Source organism: Mastomys coucha, unplaced genomic scaffold, assembly GCF_008632895.1.
Source record: "Mastomys coucha isolate ucsf_1 unplaced genomic scaffold, UCSF_Mcou_1 pScaffold13, whole genome shotgun sequence".
In the NCBI taxonomy this organism is placed as follows: domain Eukaryota; kingdom Metazoa; phylum Chordata; class Mammalia; order Rodentia; family Muridae; genus Mastomys; species Mastomys coucha.
In genome coordinates this window covers 40,420,592-40,444,207 of record NW_022196895.1, presented here as the reverse complement: position 1 = coordinate 40,444,207, position 23,616 = coordinate 40,420,592, and the positions used below count along the sequence as shown (strand labels likewise).

Sequence of the window (23,616 nt, the reverse complement as noted above, 5' to 3'; positions counted from 1 at the left end):
TTTGAGATTGGATTTCAACATGTAACCCCTAGCTGGCCTGGAACTCTAGACCAAAAGTGACCTCCAATTCATAGAAATCCATCTGCCTCTGCCTCCCAAGTGCTGGATTAAAGGTGTATGCCACCGTGGCCAGCCATCAACAGTATTCTTATGTTGCAGGTTAACCTTAGAGACTTTCTTACAGATTTAAGATTTCTAGAACCCAACCTTATGAGATAGCCATCTGTGCTGTCCAAAGAGGGAAGGGACAAGGGTCTAGCTGAGTCACCCCAGCCCCAGCCTCCAGTGTATCTGGGTCTCAGCCATACCTGTTTCCTTTTCCTCCTGAGAAAACATGGAGTGAGAGGAACAGCATGTGCCCACCCTTGCCTCGTTCAGAATAATAGGGAAGTCAAGTCCCTCTTGATCCTGGGCCTCGGGTGTATTCCTATTACTTCACTATGGCCCAGTGTCCTGGATCTTGCAGCCTATACGTCTAAATCTTGAACTTGTGCAAAGGAGCAGTCTGGTCTGTCAGGAAGAATTCTGGATTTCCCAAGAGGGTGGTAGTGCCCCTAGATGAATCGTGAACCGCCATTCCAGTACAGCTGCATCTCCCGTTGCAGATGGGAAGGACTGGCCCACTGGGGTTTCCGTCTCTGGAGTCTGCCAAGTCCCAGATTTGATTGTAACGCTAACTTGGAACTCCATTCTCCTCAGTGGTGAAGTGTTGGGGGAGGGGTGGGCAAGAACTTCTGCTACCTAGCAATGGAGAAAGCAGAGCCAGATAGACTCTCTTAGATTTGATTGGAAGGACAAAGCATCGCTTAGGGAAGGAGGCAGCAAGATTTGGGACTGGTGAGAGCCCTTAGGGGTGGCCGGCCACTACGCGTTAGGTCTCTTCTGGTTCGCATCAGTATGTGTTCTCTCTGCTCAGCAATTCCTCTTCTATTTAAAAACCAGCTGGCCTGGGCTCTTTGTAAAGGACAATATGGATGACTAGTTCTCAGAGCAACCAGAGAAAGTTCTTCCTAATTGTATGTGTCTTCCTGGTCTTTTAATCCCATGTTTCAAGAACTCTCCAAACAATATTAAGATTGTCTTCTATTTGCGTTGTATCTGTCTTATTAAGTAAATCAATCCCTGCTGTCTGAGGAGCCTCCCCGGCAGGCCCACCCTTTCCGGTGTCACCAACGCTTTATTCTTGTCTCTGCCATCTCGGGACTGAACCTCATTCACACCATCTGAATTCTGATGTGACACCGAGAGTGGGAAATGGTGATGTCACCTGCCTTCCTGCTGAGCTGGCTCACACGGGAGGCCTGTAATTTAGGAAACTTACAATTAGACACCATGCACAGCCCGCAACCTCGTGGCTGTCACAGCATTTTCGGGATCACTCTTGCTGGCCCGCTGCCTGGATGCAAATTGACCAGCTCTGGGGCTCCTTAAGGAAATAAACATTGTGTGGGCACCACACACAGACTCAGCACCAAGACAGAACCCCTGTTGTCCTTAACTCTGGAGACTGCTGAGCAGCACAAACTAGAATGCAGACAAGTGACAGCCTCATCTGAGTCTGAGGGGTGACCATGTGCATAGCGATATCACTGGGTCTATAGGGTTCTCCATTCAACTCCTGGGCTCACAGGTTCCTATATAACCTCTGTCCTTCCTGACCTCTTTCTCCACGGTAGTTAGCCTGTCTTTGATGTACGACTATTTTTCAGACAGTTGAAGAGATCGAGGGAGTTCTTGGTCGGGATCTGTATCCCAACCTGACTGAGGAGCGGTCCCGGTGGGAAAAAGAGCTGGCTGGATTGCGGGAAGAGAATGAAAGTCTGACCGCCATGCTGTGCAGCAAAGAGGAGGAGCTGAACCGGACCAAGGCCACCATGAACGCCATCCGCGAGGAGCGGGATAGGCTTCGGAGGCGGGTGAGCATGCTGCCAGACTTGGCTTGGGTCTGGGGATGGGCTGGTTGGACAGACAGAGCCTGGACTCTTAGAGAATCTCAGTCTTGGGACTCACTAGTTCTGATGTTGTTCATAAAAGTAGTTCAAAGATCCTTAGGGGTAGAGCTAAGATTATAAATACACTCTTCTCAGGGATCCTAAATCTGAGAGATGGTAAAATTCCTTCTGGGCAGCCAATCTCAGTCTACTCTACTGGGATGCATGTTTTCTACTAGCTCAATTAAAATATTCTGTTAAGACAGTCTAATGATATTTTATAATGGGAAAACAGAAATTTCTTCTTCTTTCTTCACATTTTTCATTCACTCTATAGTAGCTTCTCTCATTTACATCAAATACCATGAGTCCCTTCTACAGACTAACTGTATGTGTGTATGAGTGCCTGTATCCATGGGTTAGCGTATGTGAGCATAAGCATTTGTGTCATATGCCTATATGTGGGTTTGCACAGGTGTACATAAGAGAGTAGCAGGGTTGTCCCGGTATCGCCATGTGGACCAGTACTTGTTTGAGACATATTTCTATCACTGAAGATGCCGATGATTCAACACTAAAGCATTTGCATCAACCTTTCCAGTGATATACGTGCACCTGCCAGGGCCCATACGTTCTTTGTCTGGCTTTGTCTTTGAATGATGATGGGACTGAGGGTAGAAGGGTTAATTCTTCTATCAGAAACAATTCTTTCTAAACCTCACTCTGTCTCAATTGAGGCAGTATAGAAGGCTTCTCTCTAGCCATTTCCTGACTGGTGACTTCTGCACATGGAGTTTAATCAGATGCATCTTGTAGGCTCATGGACCATTAGCACTGCTGTGTCTCCTTAACCTAGGAAGTAACTTATTCTTCAATAAGGTTGGCATGTGTAAATCTTTCTGTTCTTTAGAGATCTATTTTTATTATTTTAATTATGTGTGTGTGTGTGTGTGTGTGTGTGTGTGTGTGTGTGTGTGTGTGTGATTTGGACTTGAAAGAGTACGGATGCCTGCAGAGGCCAGAAAGAGTACAGATGTTGGGTCCTCTAGAGGAGAATCACAGGTAGTTGTGCGCTGGAAGACATGGGTCCTGGGAGCTGAATTCTGGTCCTCTGGAAGAACAGCAAGCCAGTACTAACTGCTGAGCCGTCTCTCCGGCACCAGCCATTCTGTTTGCAGTCCGTGTACAGATATTTCAGTATTCATTGGGGGGTAGATAGGGAATAAATTACTAGTTTCGAAGGTTGTCAGCTCCATCCCTAATTGTCACTAATGTCATAATTAAAGAGCTATTATCCTGCATCTATCTGGAAAACATCTTTCTGAGCTCACATGAACTTGTTTCTAGAAGCCACCTGTATCAGATTCTCTCTACTCGCATCAGGGGCTGTAAGACCTCCTAGTCAGCAAAGACTTTATCTGGAGATCCTGATGAAGTTGGCTTAGCACGGAGGCCATAGCACCTGTAATTTCCTGGGTCACACTTACAATCTTTATGACCGATAGTCTAAGTAGGTGTATGTTTTCTCTTACAGTATACATTCTGATGACTCATGTTCTGCAACATGACTGTTGGCCTTAAGTCTAACTATATCTTGCGATTTTAAAATAAATTTCTTTCTCTAATGTGAGTTACCCAGACACAGAAGAGCCCTGGGTTATAACTAAAGAGAAAAAAAAAGTCAGTCTTCCATCCAGAGCTTTCTCCAGCTCTAGAGCACCGTACCGTGGGAGTGCACACATCATATACCAGAGTCGCAGAACCAGACTGCTGAGCCTCACAGCCTGACCTGCAAAGGCAATGCATAGCTTTGGCAAGGCACCTGACATCTCTATGCCTGTTTGCTTCATCATGGATTAAGGGTAATGATGATGTCCGCTTCAGGAAGATTAAATAATACCTGCAAAATAGTCACACTGTGTCTAGCACACAGTAGGTGCTCAGAAATGAGGGATAGTTGTTTTGAGTAAAGTCAAGATTTGAGTAGAATGGACGATTTCCCTTTGCTTGTTCTTTTTATCCATAAGGATCCTTAGGTGTTTGAACGTCTCTAACCTGGACAGTGAATAATTGAATGTAAACACATGCACATCTGAGTACACACACATTTCTGTCAAAATATGTATCTATGTATCATTTTTACTCAGTTGTTTGTGCTGTTGTTCAAACATCCTCTGGAATTTGTATATTTATCCATGAGTTAGATTAACTTCTTTTTATTTCTAGACAATTGTGAATCTTAAAGAATTTTCTAGATTCTTTTAGATACCATTTTTGTAGACTTTAAATACTGGAAGACTTCTACCCCACCATTACCCAGCATATGTCATTTCCCCGAAGAGGGATCAGTCTCTTGTGGTCTTCTGTTTGCATGATCTGCAGCCTCAGAGAGGGAATAAGGTTCAATTTCATGTTTGTCTCTGGGAGTCTACATAATGTGTGGATGCTTTGCCCTTCTGTTTCTGTTGCAGCTTTGAGATCCCAGTTCATCAGCGTGGCCTGAAAAGCAAGTGGGGCCACAGTTTTTTTCTTTGTCCATCTTTATTGCTTGGACTTTGACCAGATCGATGAAATTGGTGCATGCCCCCTGCCTGTAATTAAACCAAGTGCTCTCCATAGGTCTTCTGAGCCTTGTCCAAGATTTAATTAAATTAGGCCTTTAATGCAGTCAGTTAACAAATTGAGCTACTAGGCAGAACAGTAACTAAGGGACAACAGGGAAATTTTTATTATTGGTCTCTGTTCATTATTAAATGAGATAATCATTCGTTTCTGAATAGCCTGTAATATAGCCATTTATTTCCTCACACTTACAAAAGCAGATTCAATCTCAGGGAAGTAGAATTAAGGACCCAAGAGAGGAAATACTTTATATATATATATATATATATGGGTTTTTCGAGACAGGGTTTCTGTGTAGCCCTGGCTGTCCTGGAACTCTCTCTGTAGACCAGGCTGTCCTTAAACTCAGAAATCTGCCTGCCTCTGCCTCCCAAGTGCTGGGATTAAAGGCGTGTGCCACCATCACCTGGCATGAGGGAATACTTCTTTCTTCTTTCATTCCTTTGTACTCTTCATAAATGCTTACTCTTCTCTGGCCAGGCCTGGATCACAGTGATAAACTGGGTACCATTGCTGGTTTCAGGGATACTGAAGAACTGATACAGTGTTATAGGTCAATGAATTAACAGGGGGCACAGAAATACACATAAAGCAGACATATGCTAGGAAGGTACAGTTTCTTCATACTGTTTGCATTTTTGACCTACATTGCTTAGGTCAGCTGCCATGCAGCCAAAATGATCAGCTCTTTCCCTAGTCCACTTGGCTAAACAAGTATGCTGGGACCACAAAACCAGTGAATTCACGCCCCCCGATGAATCACAGACCTGAAACAAATATACCGCAGCAGTCCCTTTACAAGCCTTATATTCTTTTGAAAGTTGTTCATGTCTATGGCATAAGGTGGTAGTGCCAACAATTTCTTCCTTATACCCTGCATCCTACCTGAATCTTTTCTGTGTGTCTTGAAGTGAGTTCCACACCCTTCTCCATGGATGCTTCGTCTCTCTGCTCAGCACCATAATCGATCAGTATTACTGGTGAAGGGTACTCCCTCCCTATCGTCTGATGGGGAGCTTTAAGAGGAACCCCAAGCAAAGTCTGGATCTGCCACCTTGCTGGGAGTGGTTGCAGGGTCCCCTAGGAAGGTAGTGCTCACACTTTGTGCTGAGGGAACACTGGGGCAATTCTTCCTGTTGTCACATTTTGGGTTGACCCTCCATCCCTGCCCTTGCTGTACCGGCCAGGTTGCACAGAGCTCACTCTAGACTATAAAAGAAATAGCCATTTGATTATTAGACATCTGGGAAGAAATTAGGGCAGTGCCCTCACTGTTTCTCCTGTGTAGCCATTTGATAATCAGATCCAGGTACTTTCTGGGGCTTAAAAACAAAGAAGGAAGCATACCTGCCAAGCCCCAGAGCTACAAAAACACGGTTTTCACTTTTCTTTCCTATTTTGTAGCCCACTTCAAACACCTCAAAATTGCTATTGGTGATAACATAACACTTGCCTAAAGTACTGTAAGTTAGCATCATGTGAATAAGCCTATATTTTCTGTACTTGGATTCTCATTTTACATTTATTTGAAGGCTCCATGAAGGGACGTGTAAAATCCCCACTAAGAATGGTTCTCTGCCAAACCGAACATCTGGGCCCAAAGAAGGGAGCTTGGCCTATGAGAATCGACTGCCCTAACCATTCTGTAGAACTTTTCTGACCTAATGGGCTTTACCCTTCTGTAGCTTACATTAGCTATATTGTCTCTTCCACACCAGTTCCAATATTCAGCAAAACCATGAGTTACAACCTAATTGCCCAGAACTGCAGGTATCTGTGAACATAGCTACACGTAACTTCCAAACTCATTTTTCAATGGCTGATGATGTTCCTTATTCCACTAGGGACCCCAGTGCCACCTTTAATCCCTGCATGTTAATTAATCCATGAACCATATTCATAGATAACTTAAGAAACGGACCGTCATACAATTTCTTGTGTTGTCCGTACCCAGCATGGCGGCATCTGGGCCTCTCCAGCTCAGGGTCCAGGAACAAATTAAAACACAGTAACATGGATGGCCACCAAATCCCTTCAGGCTTTTTACTTCCCACAAACACAACAACAGCTGGAGGTGTGGTTTCTTGAACAGGGCAGTGCTTTGGGGGAAGTCTCTGGAGTCTGCTTGCAGAGTCCTTGGTAGATGGGTTTTCTCCTTTACGAGGTCTTGCCAGCGGCCCCTTCGAATGGTGTGCCAGGCCATATGCTCTGCAGAAGCACTGAGGATGTCTGACCCACACCATCATCTCTGTCCCTCCCTTACTACTCTCTTTCCGCTGTCTCCCGGCTTTGCCTTTCTAAGCCTGTATCTTTGGAAGCTCTCTTAGCAAAGATCTGGAAAGAGTAAATCTATCATCTTGATTTTTGCCCAAAACTATAAAAAGATTTTTTTTTTACCATCAATTTTATTTTGTAACTCATACATAAAAATATTAATATTTGTGCCCAGGATTGGGATTCCATGTAATGTTTTGAAACATGTAATTTTGGGTAATGTTAAAATCAGTTTAAATTTAGCTGTATCCTCAAACAGTTATGGATTTCTTAATAGGAAGAGTCCTCAAAGTTCTTTCTCCTAGTTCTTTGAAGGATATAATACACAGTTGTCACCAGTAGTGGGCATACCCTGCAAAGCATGCCAGAACTTCTGAGTCCTCACTATAACTTAGAACCCACTGGTTAGTCCCATTCTAGCTCCTGGAAAGCACTCTTCTACTTCCAATTTTTCCCCATTTGTTGCTTGTGTGTGTGTGTGTGTGTGTGTGTGTGTGCGTGTGTGTGTGGGGGTGTGTGTGTGTGTGGGTGTATTATGTGGTATGAATGTGTGTAAGCATGAGTGTATACACTGTGGATGCCTAAGGTTGATATCAGGGATCATCTTTGGATCATCCTTGGTCAAGCCCAGAGCTTGCCAATAGGACTAGTCTTGTTAGCCAGCTTGCTGTCTGTGCCTTCCAGAGCTGGGATTACAGGCAGGCCACTGTAGTCCTCTTGAATCCAGTCCTCTTGCTTGTGTGATAAGTACTTTAACTGCTGAACCCGTCTCTAGCCCTGCTTTTAAAAAGACCTTTTATGGGGTTGGGGATTTAGCTCAGGGGTAGAGCGCTTGCCTAGCAAATGCAAGTCCCTGGGTTCAGCCCTCAGCTCTGAAAAAAAAAAATACCTTTTATTATTAGCTAAATTTATTTTGATGCATTAAAATGTGTAAAATGTATTAGTGGTAATGTGATATTTCAATTCATATATATTGAGTAATATGAAGTCAAATTAGACTATCTGCTCAGGGTTTTGTTTTGTTTATTTTTCTTTATAATGAAAACTAAAAGTCTCTTTTTTTCAAGCTGTTTGAAATCTACAGAGAATAATCATTACCTGAGTAGTGGCTTGAATTAGAATGGCCCCCATAGACTCATGCCTTTGAATACTTGGGTGGAACTCTTTTGGAAGTATTATGTGTACTTTTTAAAATATTGCCACAGGTCAGCTGTGCTATTAGCCCCCTCTTGGCTTTCCTTTTGTTTTCCCACCTTTGCCCCAGAGGTGGTTGTGCTATCAGTCCACTCCCGAGACCCTTGAATCCACAGATAAAAGATACCTACACGCAGTTAATTTTCCTGTCTTCTGTGACATCAGCTCTTAGGTCTGGCAGCTGGAGATCTTACTGCCTTTCTTTCGCCCTGGGCAATAAGTTTCTCTTGTGGTGCCTTTTCCACACAGCAGCATTCCCATGCATTGTTAGAAAGAGTGCTTGTTGGCTCTCGCTAAGGCCGTCTCATGTTGAAGTTTTAAGTTGTGCTGTACACAGTCACTGGGACAGCAACCTTTGAACAGCTGTTTTCAGCCCCACTTCTCTTGTGGGAATCTGTCAGTGGGAATCTAGCTCCCACTGATCATCTTGTCCATAGACTGGCCACTTTCCTTCAGATACACCACAGAATATTCTGTTTCTTTTCTCAGTGAGGTGTCTTACTCCTATTTAGCCATTTTGAACTATACCCCGCTCTTATTTGTATGAAGGCCCCATGCACATTCTTCTCTCTTTTCTATTCTTTACTACTATTTTAATAAGGTTTCCAGAATTAGAAGATGATGTGTCCTCAGACTTGATTTGCGTGGAAGATCATCTGAGCCCTTGGTGCTACTGAGCAGGCTTGCCCATCCACATCTGTCCTTACTTGATTACCCTAGCTTACACCCCCTCCCTCATGTCGAACATCTGCTAATTCAGTCCACTATACCTAACAGAGTAAATACTCTGTGAGGTGAGAGTCCCTCTTTCTGCAAATTCACCCTTCTTTCTGCTTGCCCATGCTCTTTCTCTGTCCCCTAGTGGAGTGAGTGTTCCTTCCCCTGCCCTCCACTGACTCTTTGCCCATGTGACTACACCTCCTACACCTCCTTCCTCTCTAGGCCTTAGTCACACCCGGAATTCCTAAATACACATCTTTCTGTTCAGCTTCCTTCAAGTTTCTGTTTCTTTGTTTCTATTCTTTTTCTTTCTTCAAATCTTTCTTCTGCCCTCCCTCCATCCCTCCTTCCTTCTTTCCTTCTCTCTCTCTCTCTCTCTCTCTCTCTCTCTCTCTCTCTCTCTCTTTCTTTTTCTGTTTCTTTAAGACAGGTTCTTTCTACATAGCACTGACTGTTCTGGAACTCTCTATGTACATCAGGCAAGAGTTCCCATAAATTTCACATGTCCAAAGTTGATATCATTCTTTCTGGAGGTGGGGGATGTGAAGGGACTCTCTCTCTCTCTCTCTCTCTCTCTCTCTCTCTCTCTCTCTCTCTCTCTCTGTGTGTGTGTGTGTGTGTGTGTGTGTGTGTGCGCGCGTGCGTGCTTCCACTGTATTGAAGAATACCATGATTTGTGATGTCACCAAACTTCAAGTGTGGACAGCTGTTTAATTTCCTTGAATATTTATACAGCTGTACTCACCCTCACAGTAACAACTAGCCACATACAACTATTCAAGTTTGACTCTAAATAAGTTCCAGTCAAACACAATTTAAAATTAATCTCTTTGGGAAAACTAGACATACTGCAAGTACGTACAGGCTAATCCTGTGCATCTGGTAGTAATCTGTAGGGTGAGTACACATGGCTGCTCTAGAACACTGCTGTCAATACAAGAAATTCTATCTGAAGATGGAGTGTCACCTCCATACTCCACCAGGGTATCCATATGTGGAAGGGACAGATCCCATGCATCTGGGTGGGTGCTGAAGTATCTTACCATCTTTATTCCCCTGCACTGTTTGGAACCCCATCCCTTCCCATCCACACCCCTCCTTGCTTTGGTCCTTTTTCTTCTGTTAACCTAGTAAAGCAAAACAGGCCCCAAACCCTTAAATGAGAATCGGAGAGAAGAAGCAAGAGTCCGCTGTCTTCATCCCGAGTTATGAAGGAGAGACACCTTTTCTCTTCTATAGTTGATGTTGCTTGTGACTCCATTTTCATAGAAGATTCCCATAACAGTTTGCTAAATTCTGAGCCCTTGAAAGACAAGAGCCATACCTTATTACATTATCGGAGTCCCTGTGTTTGCAGCCGATCAATTTCTGTACATCTGTATGGGTATTAGCTACGTACTGAGTTTAAGAGGATCAAGAAAGCAGCCGCCCAGGGTGGGCTGGGGCTGAGGAAATCAGTCTGTAAGGATTGTCAGGATGATACATGGCTTTCCTAGATACATCAGTCTTCCTTTGGATACACTTTGAATGTTGGCTGTCCCACTTCCAAAAACAAAACAAAACAATACAACACACCCAAAACAACAACAAAGTACTTTGTAGAGAAAAAGCATATGTCCTTTAATAAAAAAAATTATCTTCAATAGAAGATGGGTTTATCACGTAGTTACTACAAATAATAGAATTTTTTAAGAAAAGTTATTCTTTAATATCACTTGGGTCCGAGAATTGCCAATCATGATGTGCACAGAAGGTCTCTACGGTCTCTACAGGCTGGGAAGGAGCAGCCTTTAGTTCGTCTTTCAATTCCTGCATCTAATAGTTCGTGATTTGCAGCCATTCTCTATATTAATCTCCATATGTCCTTCACTGGCCTCGTATCTCTGCCACCCCCTTTTAAGAAGCAGGGCATTGTAGAATAGATGCCTATTCTAAGTCCAGGATGATCTCAGAGATCTGTAGTGTCATCACATCTACAGAGATTGTTCTAAAATAGTCACATTCCGTGGTATTATGTAGAATTGGGACATCACTTCTGAGGGAGTCCTGATCCAACCCATTCCCATGGGAGGAGTGAAAAGGAACTCTCTAGTGGCTGACTGCCTGCCTCCTGGCCCTTGCCTTGGTTTATTGGGTGGCCTTCAGTTCTAGTACTGGCTCATTTAATTTCACCCTAAATCTGTAGGAGACACTCAGGTAACCCTGAAGCTGCCCTTCTATCTGTGTAGCTGACCCTTCAGCTGATTTTTTTTTCCTACTGATGAACACTGTCATTTAAAAATAAGGCATAGGGGGCTGGAGTGATGGCTCAGTGGGTAAGAGCACCGACTGCTCTTCCAAAGGTCCTGAGTTCAAATCCCAGCGACCACATGGTGGCTCACAACCATCCGTAATGCGATCTGATGCCCCCTTCTGGTGCGTCTGAAAACAGCTATAGTGTACTTACATATAATAAATAAATAAATCTTAAAAAAAAAATAAGGCATAGTCCAAAGGGAAGATATAATCCTTTAATTTTTCACAGGATCCATAGCTTTTAAAATGAGAATGTATAGATTAGAAATTACTGGACCACATGAATGCACACGGAAAATGACTAGAAGAGCCTGAGAGCAGTTAGAAGGGCCGTGTTAACCTTTTCTGTTTTAACCTGCAGTGCCTACTTAGCTTTTCCGCGGTCAGTATTCTGCACCTTTGTGATTAGAAGAGCAAATGTTTCTAAAACACGGGTCATTTTAAATGATGTCTTAATAAATTTGCTAGAACTGCTTGTATTTTTCAAATGCAACTATGGTGGCTTATGCCTGAATCCTTGTACTGGAGAAACTGAGGCAGGGCAATTGCCCTAAGATTCAAAACCAGCCTGCCATAAGGAATAAGATCCAGACTCAAAAAATCTTGACCAAGCAAAACAAGTACACCGACTGGCGATTTAGGGACAGGCCGGCGATGGCTTCCTGTTCTGCTTAGACTGGATGTTAGAGTGATGTTAACTTTGTTAATTATTCAGAGCCTTACTGACTCACCCAGGGAAGCTGCAAGGGAACATGGTGGAAGCACTGGCCCTCCCCATCCCCCTCTGCCCCAGGGCCTGATGAACCTCCATACTGACACTGCCTTTGGTTTGCCAGGGACTGTTCCAGAATAAACTCCCATCATGAATTCTGTTTGACTCCGACAGGCATGTGTCTCTGCAGTCTGGTTCTGTTTTCATTGCAGCCCTTGCTTCTGTTGTGTTGTGAGAACACTGTGCATTTCTAGCAATCCCTAGCTCCTGGAAGCCACAGCAAAGCATTAGGGCTCTTTTGATCTGCTTTACTATTGAATGCAATTTGCTCCAAGGGAATTTCCCTATTTTGGCTTATAATATGTTGATGAATTATTGAAACTTCAATTACTTTTGGTTCCCAAGATAGCACGGTAGAGATAGCCCAGACGTTTAATATGAAAGCTTTCTAGAAGCTCTTAGAGAAGGGGGGCTGTGAATCTGCTCTCTGCCCTTGCCTGGAAGGGCTGTAGCATCAAGAGCTAGCATAGGGATTGGGCTCTGCTCTGCTCGGTCTATGACACTTTGTATAATGCTTTGTAGCCTTGAGTCAGCTGCTCAAGGTATGGACCTCTGATGGTCCAGCATTCATACCTTTGGGGGGCCCACTAGATGTATCACTAGGGTGGGCTTCTGCCACCGCGGTTTCTCACTAACCCTGAAAGGGAGATCTAGTATACCATAAAGTTTAGAAAACCTAGCTCTAAAATGCTCAGGTGTACCTTCTGGCTGCCTATGTCTGGTTCTTCATTCATTTGAATTTTGGGGACACTGCAGTCAATCTGAAGCATAATAAACCAGGCTTAGTAGTACTTCCCTATAAATCTAGCACTCAAGCAGTAAAAACTGGTGCTTCAGAAATTCAAGGTCATCTCGGTTGCATAGCAAGTATGGTAATAGTCCAGGTCATGTGATGGTAAAGGTGTCTATGGTTATCAGAAAGGTTGCAACTGTCCCCACTTACTGGGATGTTTCTCCCCTTGGTGGCCACAGAGCAGTAACTACAAATAAGTAAAAAAAAAAATTAGATATTCATTGTGGTGTTAATTTATTAACATATTTTTTAAATTTTATGGGTGTATGAGTGTTTTTCCCTTCATGAATGGTTATGCATCTTCCATGTGCCTGGTGCCTATGTAGGTCAGAATGGGGTATCTGGTCCCCTGGGACTGTAGTTACAAGTAGTTATGAGCCTCCATATAAGTGCTTCAAATTGAGCTCTGGCCTCCTGGAAGAGCAGTCAGAGCTCTTAACACCAAGCCATCTCTCCAGCCTCCACTCTTGTGTCTTAAATGTATTCACAGGGCTCTGTTTTCTTATGTTTTGGTTTTGTTCTTTCATGCTTTATTATTTAGATGTGCCTCCCTAACCATGCCAGGGATGTTCCAAGCCAAGCCTTGGTTATCGGGAGGAAAGCTGCTGGTACCTTCACTGTCACTCCTTGGTCTCTCCCAAAGCCCTCTCGCTAATAACTCAGTTTGTCCAGTATTGCATGCATATCCTCCAGATGCTGTGTACACAGTTCTGCCTCCCCACCCCCTCCCTAACCCAGCCACACCTCTACCAAGCCCACCCTGACGTGTTCTCCTATGGAACCCAGTTCTCCTATCACATACCTCTTTTTGTTCTCTGGAGTAGCCTCGGGTAGAGGGACAGACAGTCTTCCCAAGTTCTGCTGTCTTGGAGCACTGGAGACAGATATTTCTAGCCTTTGTGTGTGCGTGTGCGTGTGTGTGTGTGTGTGTGTGTGTGTGTGTGTGTGTGTGAAGACTCTTGTTCTCTATCCCTGTGTAGCCTCTGGGTTTCCTAAGACTAGAGATCACACATCCTTACCTGAGTTGTCCATGCAGCATCAGATGCTTTTCTGCACACCTCCCTCCTGTGTTGAAAGCTTCCAACACTTAGGTTGCATATTCGCTTTCTTGCTTGTAAATAACAGATGACTGGTCAGCAGTGAGCCCACTTAAGGACTCAGTAGCTTCGGCGGGCTTGGCCAGCTGAGCAACACAGTTGAAAACCTTGCCATAGGCTGTCTGACTCGTTCGCTCTTTAACCCCGGGAATCTGCCAACCCCGTCTAAAGGGATTATGTTTTCAGGTCCGAGAGCTCCAAACTCGGCTGCAGAGTGTGCAGGCTACTGGACCTTCTAGCCCGGGTCGCCTCACCCCTGCCAATCGCCCAATTAACCCCAGCACGGGAGAGCTAAGCACCAGCAGTAGCAGCAATGACATCCCCATCGCTAAGGTGAGCTCCCCGGGATGAGTCTGGTGGGGTCGGAACACTTCTTATCTAAAAAACCCAGCTGCGGCTGAGCCCACCGCTGTGCAGGCATACCAGTACACATCCTCCAGTGGCTTCCCCTGGGACTGAGTGTCAACTCTGCCAAATCAAGCTGCAGGGAGAGATAACCCACTAATAGGTTTAAGTCTCTCTTAGACTCAACCTGTATACCAGGTCTCATTAATCAGCCTACTGGAAAAATGTCACAGCTGACAAGCCATTGTGGAGAGTTTTGTCAAGTGCGACCTCACAGTGGATGAGTGCCTCCTTTCAAGGAGCTATCAGCCCTTAGGGGATCCTGAGTGATGGAGCAGTGAGTCCCCCCCCCCCAGAAGAATGACAGCTGTGCCAGCAAAAGAAATACATCACAGAGCTGAGCGTGGAGGTGCAGGCCTGTAATCCCAGCCAGTAGGCAGAGGCAGGAGGATCAAGATGAGCTCCAGGCCATCCAGGAGTACATAGTGAGACACAGTCACAAAAGGGGAAAAAAAAGAAAAAGAAAAAGAAAAAAACGAAATACAAAATACATTGTTACGGCTTGTTCTCTGCCATAGCGCCTTTGCCAGCATTTTTTTGTACACTTTCCTAAAAAGACCCTGTCACATGGTAAAAATGGCAGGTGTCTTCCTGCCTGCCAACACTAATAGTCTCCACAATGAAGCTGTTTCTCAGCCTTGGCGTTTCGTAAGTTAGGTGAAATCATTGTGTCTTGACCAGGCGTGAGTTTTGTCTCCTAAGGAACATTTTGGATGGTTACAACTGGAGTGCTACAGGCGTCTTGTGGCTAGAAGCCCCAGATGCTGCACAATAGCTGGCTCTACCCCAGCTGAGGTGCCCTGGCCCAAATGTGCTGAGGTCCCAGAAGCCCCATTTTAAGTTTATGGCAGCAACAGAATTGAGCTAGGGAATTCTTCTGAAGCGTTTTTGATAAATCACTTTAGTTGACAGGGCTAAAACTTGTGTAAGCATTGCCTCAATCTATACGGGGGGCTGGTATGGACTTTCTGATACATTTTTCTTTTTTTTTAAGATTGCAGAGAGAGTGAAGCTATCAAAGACGAGATCCGAATCTTCCTCATCTGATAGGCCAGTCCTGGGCTCTGAAATCAGTAGCATCGGGGTAGGTGTTGGTGACTGGCAAGAGAAACAGGAGCTCCCATGCCATCCACCCAGACCAGGCCGCCTAGAGAACCATAGTGCTCATGTTCACCTCCGATTCGTCAGTTAATTGGCTAACAAATCAAAAGGATTTCATTCCACAGAGGCAAAGTCAAATGTATAAAGTCTCAAAATTGCTACTTGTATATGTATATACAATGTGTAAATGTGTAAAGTCTGAATTAGCTACTTCAGCTTTAAGGTAGATATCGTGTCCCCGCCCCATATCCCCCTGACACACTAGAAATTTTCCAAAAAGTAAATAACATTTGGTTAGTTATTGGTGAAGCCAATGAATGTCTAGAAGTATCTGCATTATGTCATCGTGCCTCACAGAGACCTAGGGAGTTGCAAAACTCAAAAGAACTCTCCCTTTGCACGTACAACTTGAAGGAGAACACACTGTTCAGGGAGTCGGGGATGCTGCCTTGGGACTGGGCCCACAGCTAGCAGAATGTGGATTGGACTTGACTGTTCAGTGTGAGTCTTCACACTAGCATCTCTCACCTCCAGGGAGGAAGACAGAAGGCTGGGGAGGTGACAATTGAGTAGTTTACTATTTTTGTTTTTTGTTTTTTGTTTTTTAAAGATTTATGTATTTATTTACTTATCCATTTCATGCATGTATGCTCTATCTGATTCTAGGATACACTGTTTGTGTGCTTGCTGGGAATTGAACTCAAGACCTCTGGAAGAGCAGTTGGTGCTCTTAACCACTGAGCCATCTCTCCAGCCATGTAGTTTCATTTCTTTAAGGAGTATGTCTTATGATTAAGCATGGAACTGGGAGAGCCAACTGTTTGATCCTAGGGCAAAAGGAAAGACCCTAAAAAAAAAACCCCAAAACTCACTTTAATTTTTCCTAATTTAAAGTTTTGCATTGAGCAAAAACCACATGCCTTCAGATTTTGTGCCAAACCCGAACTGTGAGGATAAAGGGGACAGTGCCTCTCTTGGGCCACTGTCACCCAAGGCTATGGCTAAAGAGTGTCAGAAGTTGAAGACATTCCAGACTGTGTTGTTTTTTTTTTTTTTAAAAAAAAAGATTTATTTATTTATGTTATCTATATGAGTACACTGTTGCTCTGAGGACATGGGATACCATTACAGGTTACAGATGGTTGTGAGCCACCATGTGGTTGCTGGGAATTTAACTCAGGACCTCTGGAAGAGCAGTCAGTGCTCTTAACCACTGAGCCATCTCTCTAGCGCCTCCCCCCTCCCCCCAGCCCCCAAGACTGTGTTTAAAGTCCCGAATTTTCAGGAGTCTAGGAGAGCTGATTTGCTTGCTGTCTCCCAGCATGAGCTATTCAGGAGGTGCAGCTGTGAGGTGATTGTGTTTCACACAACACTGTCACAGTCATTTTCTAATGCTAGAATTATACCAACTGAGACCTATGAGACTCAGAAGGGTGACCATCGGCTGGCGCCAAGTTCTTAAGGAATCTTTAAGTTGTCACATGTGCAGATTGTGCCTGGGGACCAGTGTTTCTGATCTGACATCTCTTGGCATGGGGGCAATTGTGCTCATTTGTACAGGTTTCCAGCAGTGTGGCAGAACACCTGGCCCACTCCCTCCAGGACTGCTCCAACATCCAGGAAATTTTCCAAACACTCTACTCACACGGATCTGCCATCTCAGAAAGCAAGATTAGAGAGTTCGAGGTGGAAACGGAGCGGTTGAATAGGTAAAGAAGAAATCTGACATATTTCCCTGGAGGGAGGGTGGGGGTGGGGGGTCGGAGCTGCTTCCGACCCTCTTGCTAAAGGATCATCCAAACTGACTTTGTGAATTGTGACCTGGAGTGAGACTGCCAGGCTGCTGGGGTTGAGATGGAGACATGACATGCTTGTGGCAGACAGGGGTCAACTTCACAGGCTTGGGACAGACATTCACACATGGCCTAGTGCATAGGAAGGTCGAACACATGCCTTCTGACTGTGCTGTGTCTTACTGTTCTGAATCCTTAATCATGAACGGACAAGGAGCCCTGCCCTGCCTTCTCATTTCATGCTGGACCTTGAGAAGTGCATTTCGAGTCCTGGGAGCAATCCACAGAGAATGTCAAGTAGGTCATAAGAAGACTGCCAAGTGTGTGTGGGGGGGGGGAGAGGGGGGCAGTGCTGCAGAGAGTCACAGTGGGAAGTCCTGGAATGTTGAGTCAGTGTCAGGGGGTGCTTGTGTTTGCCAGAAGTAGCAAAAAGCAGTGTGCTGGAGCTGTTCTTGGCATTGGCCCTACATGTTGGTCTAATTCTCTGCTCTTTCTAAGGGCTGTTTGCATTTTCTTTATACATTCTGCTCATGTGCACAGGCCTATCCTAACTGGAGGAGTTTACCATATTCCAGCTTTATAAATTCTTGCCGATTCTCTTGATATAGACAGAGGTAGTATGCACTCCCGGTCCTTGGTCGAGACAAGCTTCCTGCACTCTTAGTGACAAGAGAACTCCTTCAAAAGCTACGAAGGACCACAGCCAAACCTGCTAACCCCGCTGACTCAGACTCTGCTCCATGATAACAGAATGGCCCCCTTGAACAGTTTCCAAGTATGGCGTGGCTGCCTTGACTTAGCAGTCTTCAGGGAGAGCACGGGGAGAGCTTGAAAGGCTCATGAGCTAATCAAGAAGGAATGTGAGCACTAATTCCCATCTACCATTACTTAATTCCGTTCCTCTTGTGTGTGGCAAAATGGAATAAATCAAACTAGCATGTTACTCCTCCCTGATAGGAAGCTGGTTTAGTTCTTGAGAACAAAGGGAATATGGCGATCTAGGTCATCTCAAAGATTGCTTTTTTAAACGAACATGTGTGTGTCTACATCTGGGTGGCTATGAGCACATGAGTGCTTGTTGAAGCCAGGGGTATCAGATCTCCCTGAAACTAGAATTATAAGAGGCTGTCAGCTGCCCAGCATAGGCACTGGGAATCAAACTTGGATCCTCTGCAAGAAAAGCATATGCTCTTAACTACTGGGCCATCTATCTCTCCAGGCCCATTTAAGAGATTTTAAATTTTGAAATTAAATGGTTTCCTTGTTAAATCCAAAGTCTTTTGAAGTGCCAATCCTGATGTTGTTGTTGTTACCCCGTAACAACAAAGCAGAGACCTTTTCCTTTGCTGGCCTTCCCAGGCTTAGACCTGATCAGATATGCTCTCGGCAACTGAGTGAAGGCATATGCCTTCAAGGAACCCTCCCTTCAGCTGAAGACGTCTTCTCTGGGATGTCAAAGATCTGTTTTGTTGTGAAAGGCACTTTTTTTTCTCAGTTATATGCACCCAGGAGAGAATAAAGAAGGGGCACTATTTAGTACTCAAAGCGCAGGTTATGTGTTTGGCATCACACAATGGATGCTCACAGAAAAAATGTCTCAATGTTCAACTCTCGAGGATTAGGCTAGTCTCCCTCTGCAGTGAGAAAACAAAGGCTCGGAAGTGGAAAGTTGAGAGGTGAAGTCCCCGCACAGTGATTTAACAGGCAGAATTTCAGACCCTGCTCTTTGCCCTCACCCTGTTGTTCTATGGTCATAACTAGTCAGAACCTGGGGCTTCTTACAAATACTGTCTCTCATGATTGTTACTTTATTGTCTCAACATTTAAGGACTATTCCTCTTAAAAAAAAAATATATATATATATATATATACATATATATATACACACACACACACACATATATATATATAATATATATATATATATATATACACACATATATGTATATAGCTAGTCTTTGACTCAGATTTCCTCGGGGGAGGCAAATGTACCAACACAAAGCTGGGCTTACTCATGATACACATCTGTGTTAACCTACTGTGTGCTAAAGTACATGGCATGAAAAACAGAGAAGGGCCCTGATCTCATGAATCACATGTTCTGTTAGGAAATGTAGAAGGAACACAGTAGAGGAAACATCCAGGACGAGTAATCTGGACCCTGAAAGAATCAAGTTATTTATTTGTTACTGTTGTTACCTTGGATGCTGGAGGTTAAAGCCAGGACCTTATACAAGCTATCCAGCCATTCTACCACTGAGCTGCATCCCTCGCCCGGGGGGTTGTTCCTTAGTGAGTACTGGTCCATGGAGGTGTCTCTAAATAGGAGAGGTTTTATCATGGGGTTTTAAGGAAGAAGAGCAACAATGACAAGGTTGGAAAAGTCTTCATTCTGGGCTGGACAAAAGTGGTGTGAAAGGATCCATACAGAAGCCAGTGGCACTAAGGTAGGGTGAGGCCCTGGAGGATGCACAGGAAGCAGGAGGACCACCAGGCAGAGGCTGGCATAGACGCAGAATCGGATTCTATAGCAGATTTTACTCTTTAGCCTAAATATAGTTAGAAGGCGTTTGAAATGGGGAGAACGAAAACCTGTTCTGCCTTCTGGAGCTTCGAGGTAAAGGATAGAAAGAGTGGGAGCAGAGAGATGACTGTGACGGGCCCAGAGCCACAGCACATAATGTGTTCAGAACAGGGGAAGCCTCAGCCATGTTAGGTCCGGCTGTAAGGAGAGCCTCTGAGATGCTCCTGTGCTAGCTTATGATGCTGGGAGCCTGGCAGCAGTGACTACCAGTGTGGGCAAGGGGAGGGAGAGCAGGTTGAAAAAAAATCGAGCTCCCAGTCATTGTTAAGTTGGAGACAGTGTGCGACCCCAAGTGGGAATGCCAGGAGGCAGCTGATGTGTGGGACTGACACTCAGAGGGTGGGATGTGCTAGAAAAGATGGGAAGCCATGGAAACAGAGTACCTCCTGGAGTCACAGACTGGATAGAAGCACCCCTAGGGAGAGTGTTGACAGAAGAGAGGACCCTCCCCCAAGACTGAGCCAGAGGAAACACCAACCCTCAGAGCCTTTACATTCAGAAGAAGACTAGCAGGGCGGGTCCTGACCTAAGCAAGAAAGGTGTTTCAGGGGTGAAAGGTGAAGCAAGGGATGGTTTAGGCTCAGCCACATGTAAGTCAGTAAGTCGGGTAAATGGCTTCCCATTAGCAAGGACTGCTACACTAGAATTATAAAACAGAGAGAGTGGGGACTATTGAAAGAAGCCAAAATGAACCAAAGCTGAAAAGTGTGTGCTTCTAACACTTCACTCGCTTTGCCCCCTAGGAGTCTTCATTACTTCCCCAATAGACATGTCCCATATAGGCAGCTCCACTCTGTCCTCAAATTTGTGCTCAAGGCCAGTGGCTTCAACAGGCTATCTCCCTCAGGAGTCAAGTGAACATCTCCTGAAGACTTGCTTCTATGAAAACTGGTGTGCTCCGTAGAAAATGGAGGACCACACTCAATGTCCTAGGACAGAAAATGGAGAAGCTGAAGGGTCTACGTTTGTTTGTTTTCTGACTTTTCCTTAGAGTCATTGCTTTGAATATACAGTTCTGGATCTGATATAAAAGAACCTAAAAGTTCTTACTGCTGATTGAACCAGTCACTGGTGTCGATGGACATCCAGCCTAGAAGGCCCTTTGAACATGATCACAGGTCTCTGGTCCATTTCTCAGTTAGGGACAACCTGGTAGAATTGTCCTAATTGTTGGCAAATTCACCTTTGGCTAGTGCTCTGTGGTATGTGATTAAGAGCACAGGATCTAGGTTGACCAGCCTGGTTAAGTTCCAAGTCAAGGAACTTGACCTTTCAATACTCAAATGCATCTCCTTACCTGGGTAACAGGTTTGATCATCCCTGATCTGGCAGGCTGATGGAGGCTGCCAGCAAAGGCTTGCTCAGCACAGAGCAGCCATTACGACCATGGTGTGGTGTATTGCCCCATGCAGTGTGGCTTGTTGCAGCATAGCTGGAGTTACTTTGCAGTTATGGGATGCCAAAGCGGTTGCTTTCCTTACTAGAGAAGACCCATGGCCTCACACAGTACAGGCACGGCATAGGTGAAGTGTAACTGGGTACCGGTGCCTAATTTCTTTGTGGTTGTTGCCTTTTGTTTTTGTTTTTGTTTTTTTTAATCAGGGTCTCTCTCTACACAGCTGTGGCTGTCCTAGAACTCACTCAAATTTAAAGAGATCTGCCTGCCTCCTGAGTTCTGGGATTAAAGATGAGCATTGTGACATCTGGCCCTGTATCTTTATTTTTGCTTCACACGGAATTCGACGATTATTTTATTTTGAGTTGTCCTGTGTCCTTTGTACTTGCTAAAATGCCCAACAATGCCATATCATCTTTGTAATTATGTGTGTTGTGTATATGAATTCATGTATATCTGTGTACATATGGAAGGAAAAGAACCCACCAAGTGCCTTTCTCAGTCACTCTCCACCTTCTTTTCATGAGGCAGGGTCTCTTACCTGAATCTGGAGCCAATTTGGCTAGACTGTCTGGTGAGCCGACCCCACAGATCCATCCCTTTGCTTTCCCAGTGCTGGGATTATAGATCGTGCCACTTTGCCTGGCTCTCAAGTGGTTGCAGGGGATTGAACTCATCTCCTCATGCTTTTGCCACAAGCATTTCACTTTGCTGAGCTGTGTCTCCAGCCTCTCGTATCACATGTGTGTCATATGTATGCATCTGTGTATGTGTGTTCGTCGGTGGCATATGAATGTGTTCATGTGTGTACCCACCCATGCATGTATGCAGAAGTGAGAAGTTGATGTATGAGGTGTCTTTCTCCATTGCTCTTCACCTTAGTCTTTGAGACAGGGCCTCTCAGCAAACCCCAAGCTCACCAAGCTGGCTGGCTAGCTGTCTCCAGGAAGCTGCCTGACTCTGGCCCCCGATCCGCATCACTAGAATTACTGGTACACGCCACCATGCCTATGTGGGGATCTACAGACAGATTCTCATGCTTGCATGGCAAGCACCTTATCTGCTTATCCTCTCCCTGCTGTGTTCTCTTACCATGACCATCTGGCCTACTTGTGAGAGCGACAAGTGAAATATTGGACCACGGTCCTAGAGTTGTAAAATCAATGTTTCTTTCATTGTAGTCGTATTGAACACCTCAAATCCCAAAATGATCTCCTCACCATAACCCTGGAGGAATGTAAAAGCAACGCCGAAAGAATGAGCATGCTGGTGGGGAAGTACGAATCAAATGCCACAGCCCTGAGGCTGGCCTTGCAGTACAGGTAGGAGAGATGGAGAGGGGCAGACATCGTGGGTACGCTTTTAATTCTTTAACACGCTTTTGTTTGTTTGTTTGTTTGTTTACTTAAAATTAATGTTATTAATCAATTTGTATTATTTATATAAATGTATGTTTACTTAAGATTAATGTTATTAATTAATTATTTATATAAATATTACACATTAGTATTATTGATAAAGCAATAAATTAATAGAACTAAAATTATTTTTTAAAATGTACTCAATTACTGTGTACATGTATGCACTCATGAGCCACAGTGCATGTATGGAAATCAGAAGACAGCATGAGAATCCGGTCTCTCTTTCCACCATGTGGGTTCCGGCTTTCGAACTCAGGCTGTCAGGCTTGGCCTTCTGAGTGCCTTCACCCTCTCACCATCTCACTGGTCCATTCTCAGTGTCCTTGCAATGACTTTGTCACATGTACATCAGTAGCAATCCTTAACATAAATGAAAAGACATAACTAGGGGCTTAGACCTGCAAATGTTAGTACAATTCATATTGAAAACCAATTAGTGCCCCACAGCAATTAGAATCAGATAATCAGTGTTGTAGCAGTGCTTGATATGTCCCCACTATTCCAATTCAGACTAAAGATTACCTAACTAATTTGAGTAATACCACCCAAAATATCAGTGTATGGGGTCAGGGGGATGGCTTAGGGGGTAAGGCCACTTAGTGCCACACCTGATGGCCTGAGTTCCAACCTTAGAACCCACATGGTAGAAGGCAAAGCAAGAACTCTTGCAAATTGTCCTCAGACCTCCATGCATAAACTGCAGTGCCCCCTCCATGTGTAATAAATAAGTGTAAAGAATAAATCCCTGTTAAAACATTCAGCGTCTGTGTTCTAGTTCCGTTTGTTCTTTCTATTCTTGATTCTTATGTGCTTATTCAGTTTGTTAGAGAATTTCTTTGTTTGCATTCAGTCCTAGGGGGTGAACCCTGTGATTTACAGAAGCTAGACAAGATCCTCTCACTGAGCTGTGCCCCAAGCCTGGCATCTTACTTTAGTTTGTTTTGGTTTGTTTTGGTTTGTTTTTGTTTTGTTTTGTTTTGTTTGAGACAGGACCTCTGTATAATAGCGCTGACTGTCCTGGAACTTGCTCTGTAGACCAGGCTGGCCTTAAACTCACAGAGATCTGCTTGTCTCTGCCTCCCATGTGCTAGGACTAAAGTCATGTGCCACCATTTACTGGCTATTTTTATTGTTTTAACTTATCTTTTTTAACTTTACAAACATTTTCCATATAGTATATTTTGAGCATGGTTCCCCCTCTACGAAATTCTCAGATCC

At 44.4% G+C, this 23,616-nt stretch overlaps 1 protein-coding gene across 2 annotated transcripts in view; it reads left to right on the top strand.

The window, feature by feature from the left end:
• The window catches only part of Mcc (MCC regulator of WNT signaling pathway), a 378,104-nt gene that overhangs the window by 314,913 nt on the left and 39,575 nt on the right, over window positions 1-23,616 (top strand). For both annotated transcript variants that reach the window (XM_031365612.1, XM_031365613.1), the window contains 5 exons: window positions 1,710-1,916; window positions 13,885-14,031; window positions 15,098-15,187; window positions 16,765-16,913; window positions 22,159-22,299. In XM_031365612.1, coding sequence (XP_031221472.1) covers window positions 1,710-1,916; window positions 13,885-14,031; window positions 15,098-15,187; window positions 16,765-16,913; window positions 22,159-22,299 — 734 coding nt within the window. The remainder of the gene's footprint in view (window positions 1-1,709; window positions 1,917-13,884; window positions 14,032-15,097; window positions 15,188-16,764; window positions 16,914-22,158; window positions 22,300-23,616) is intronic.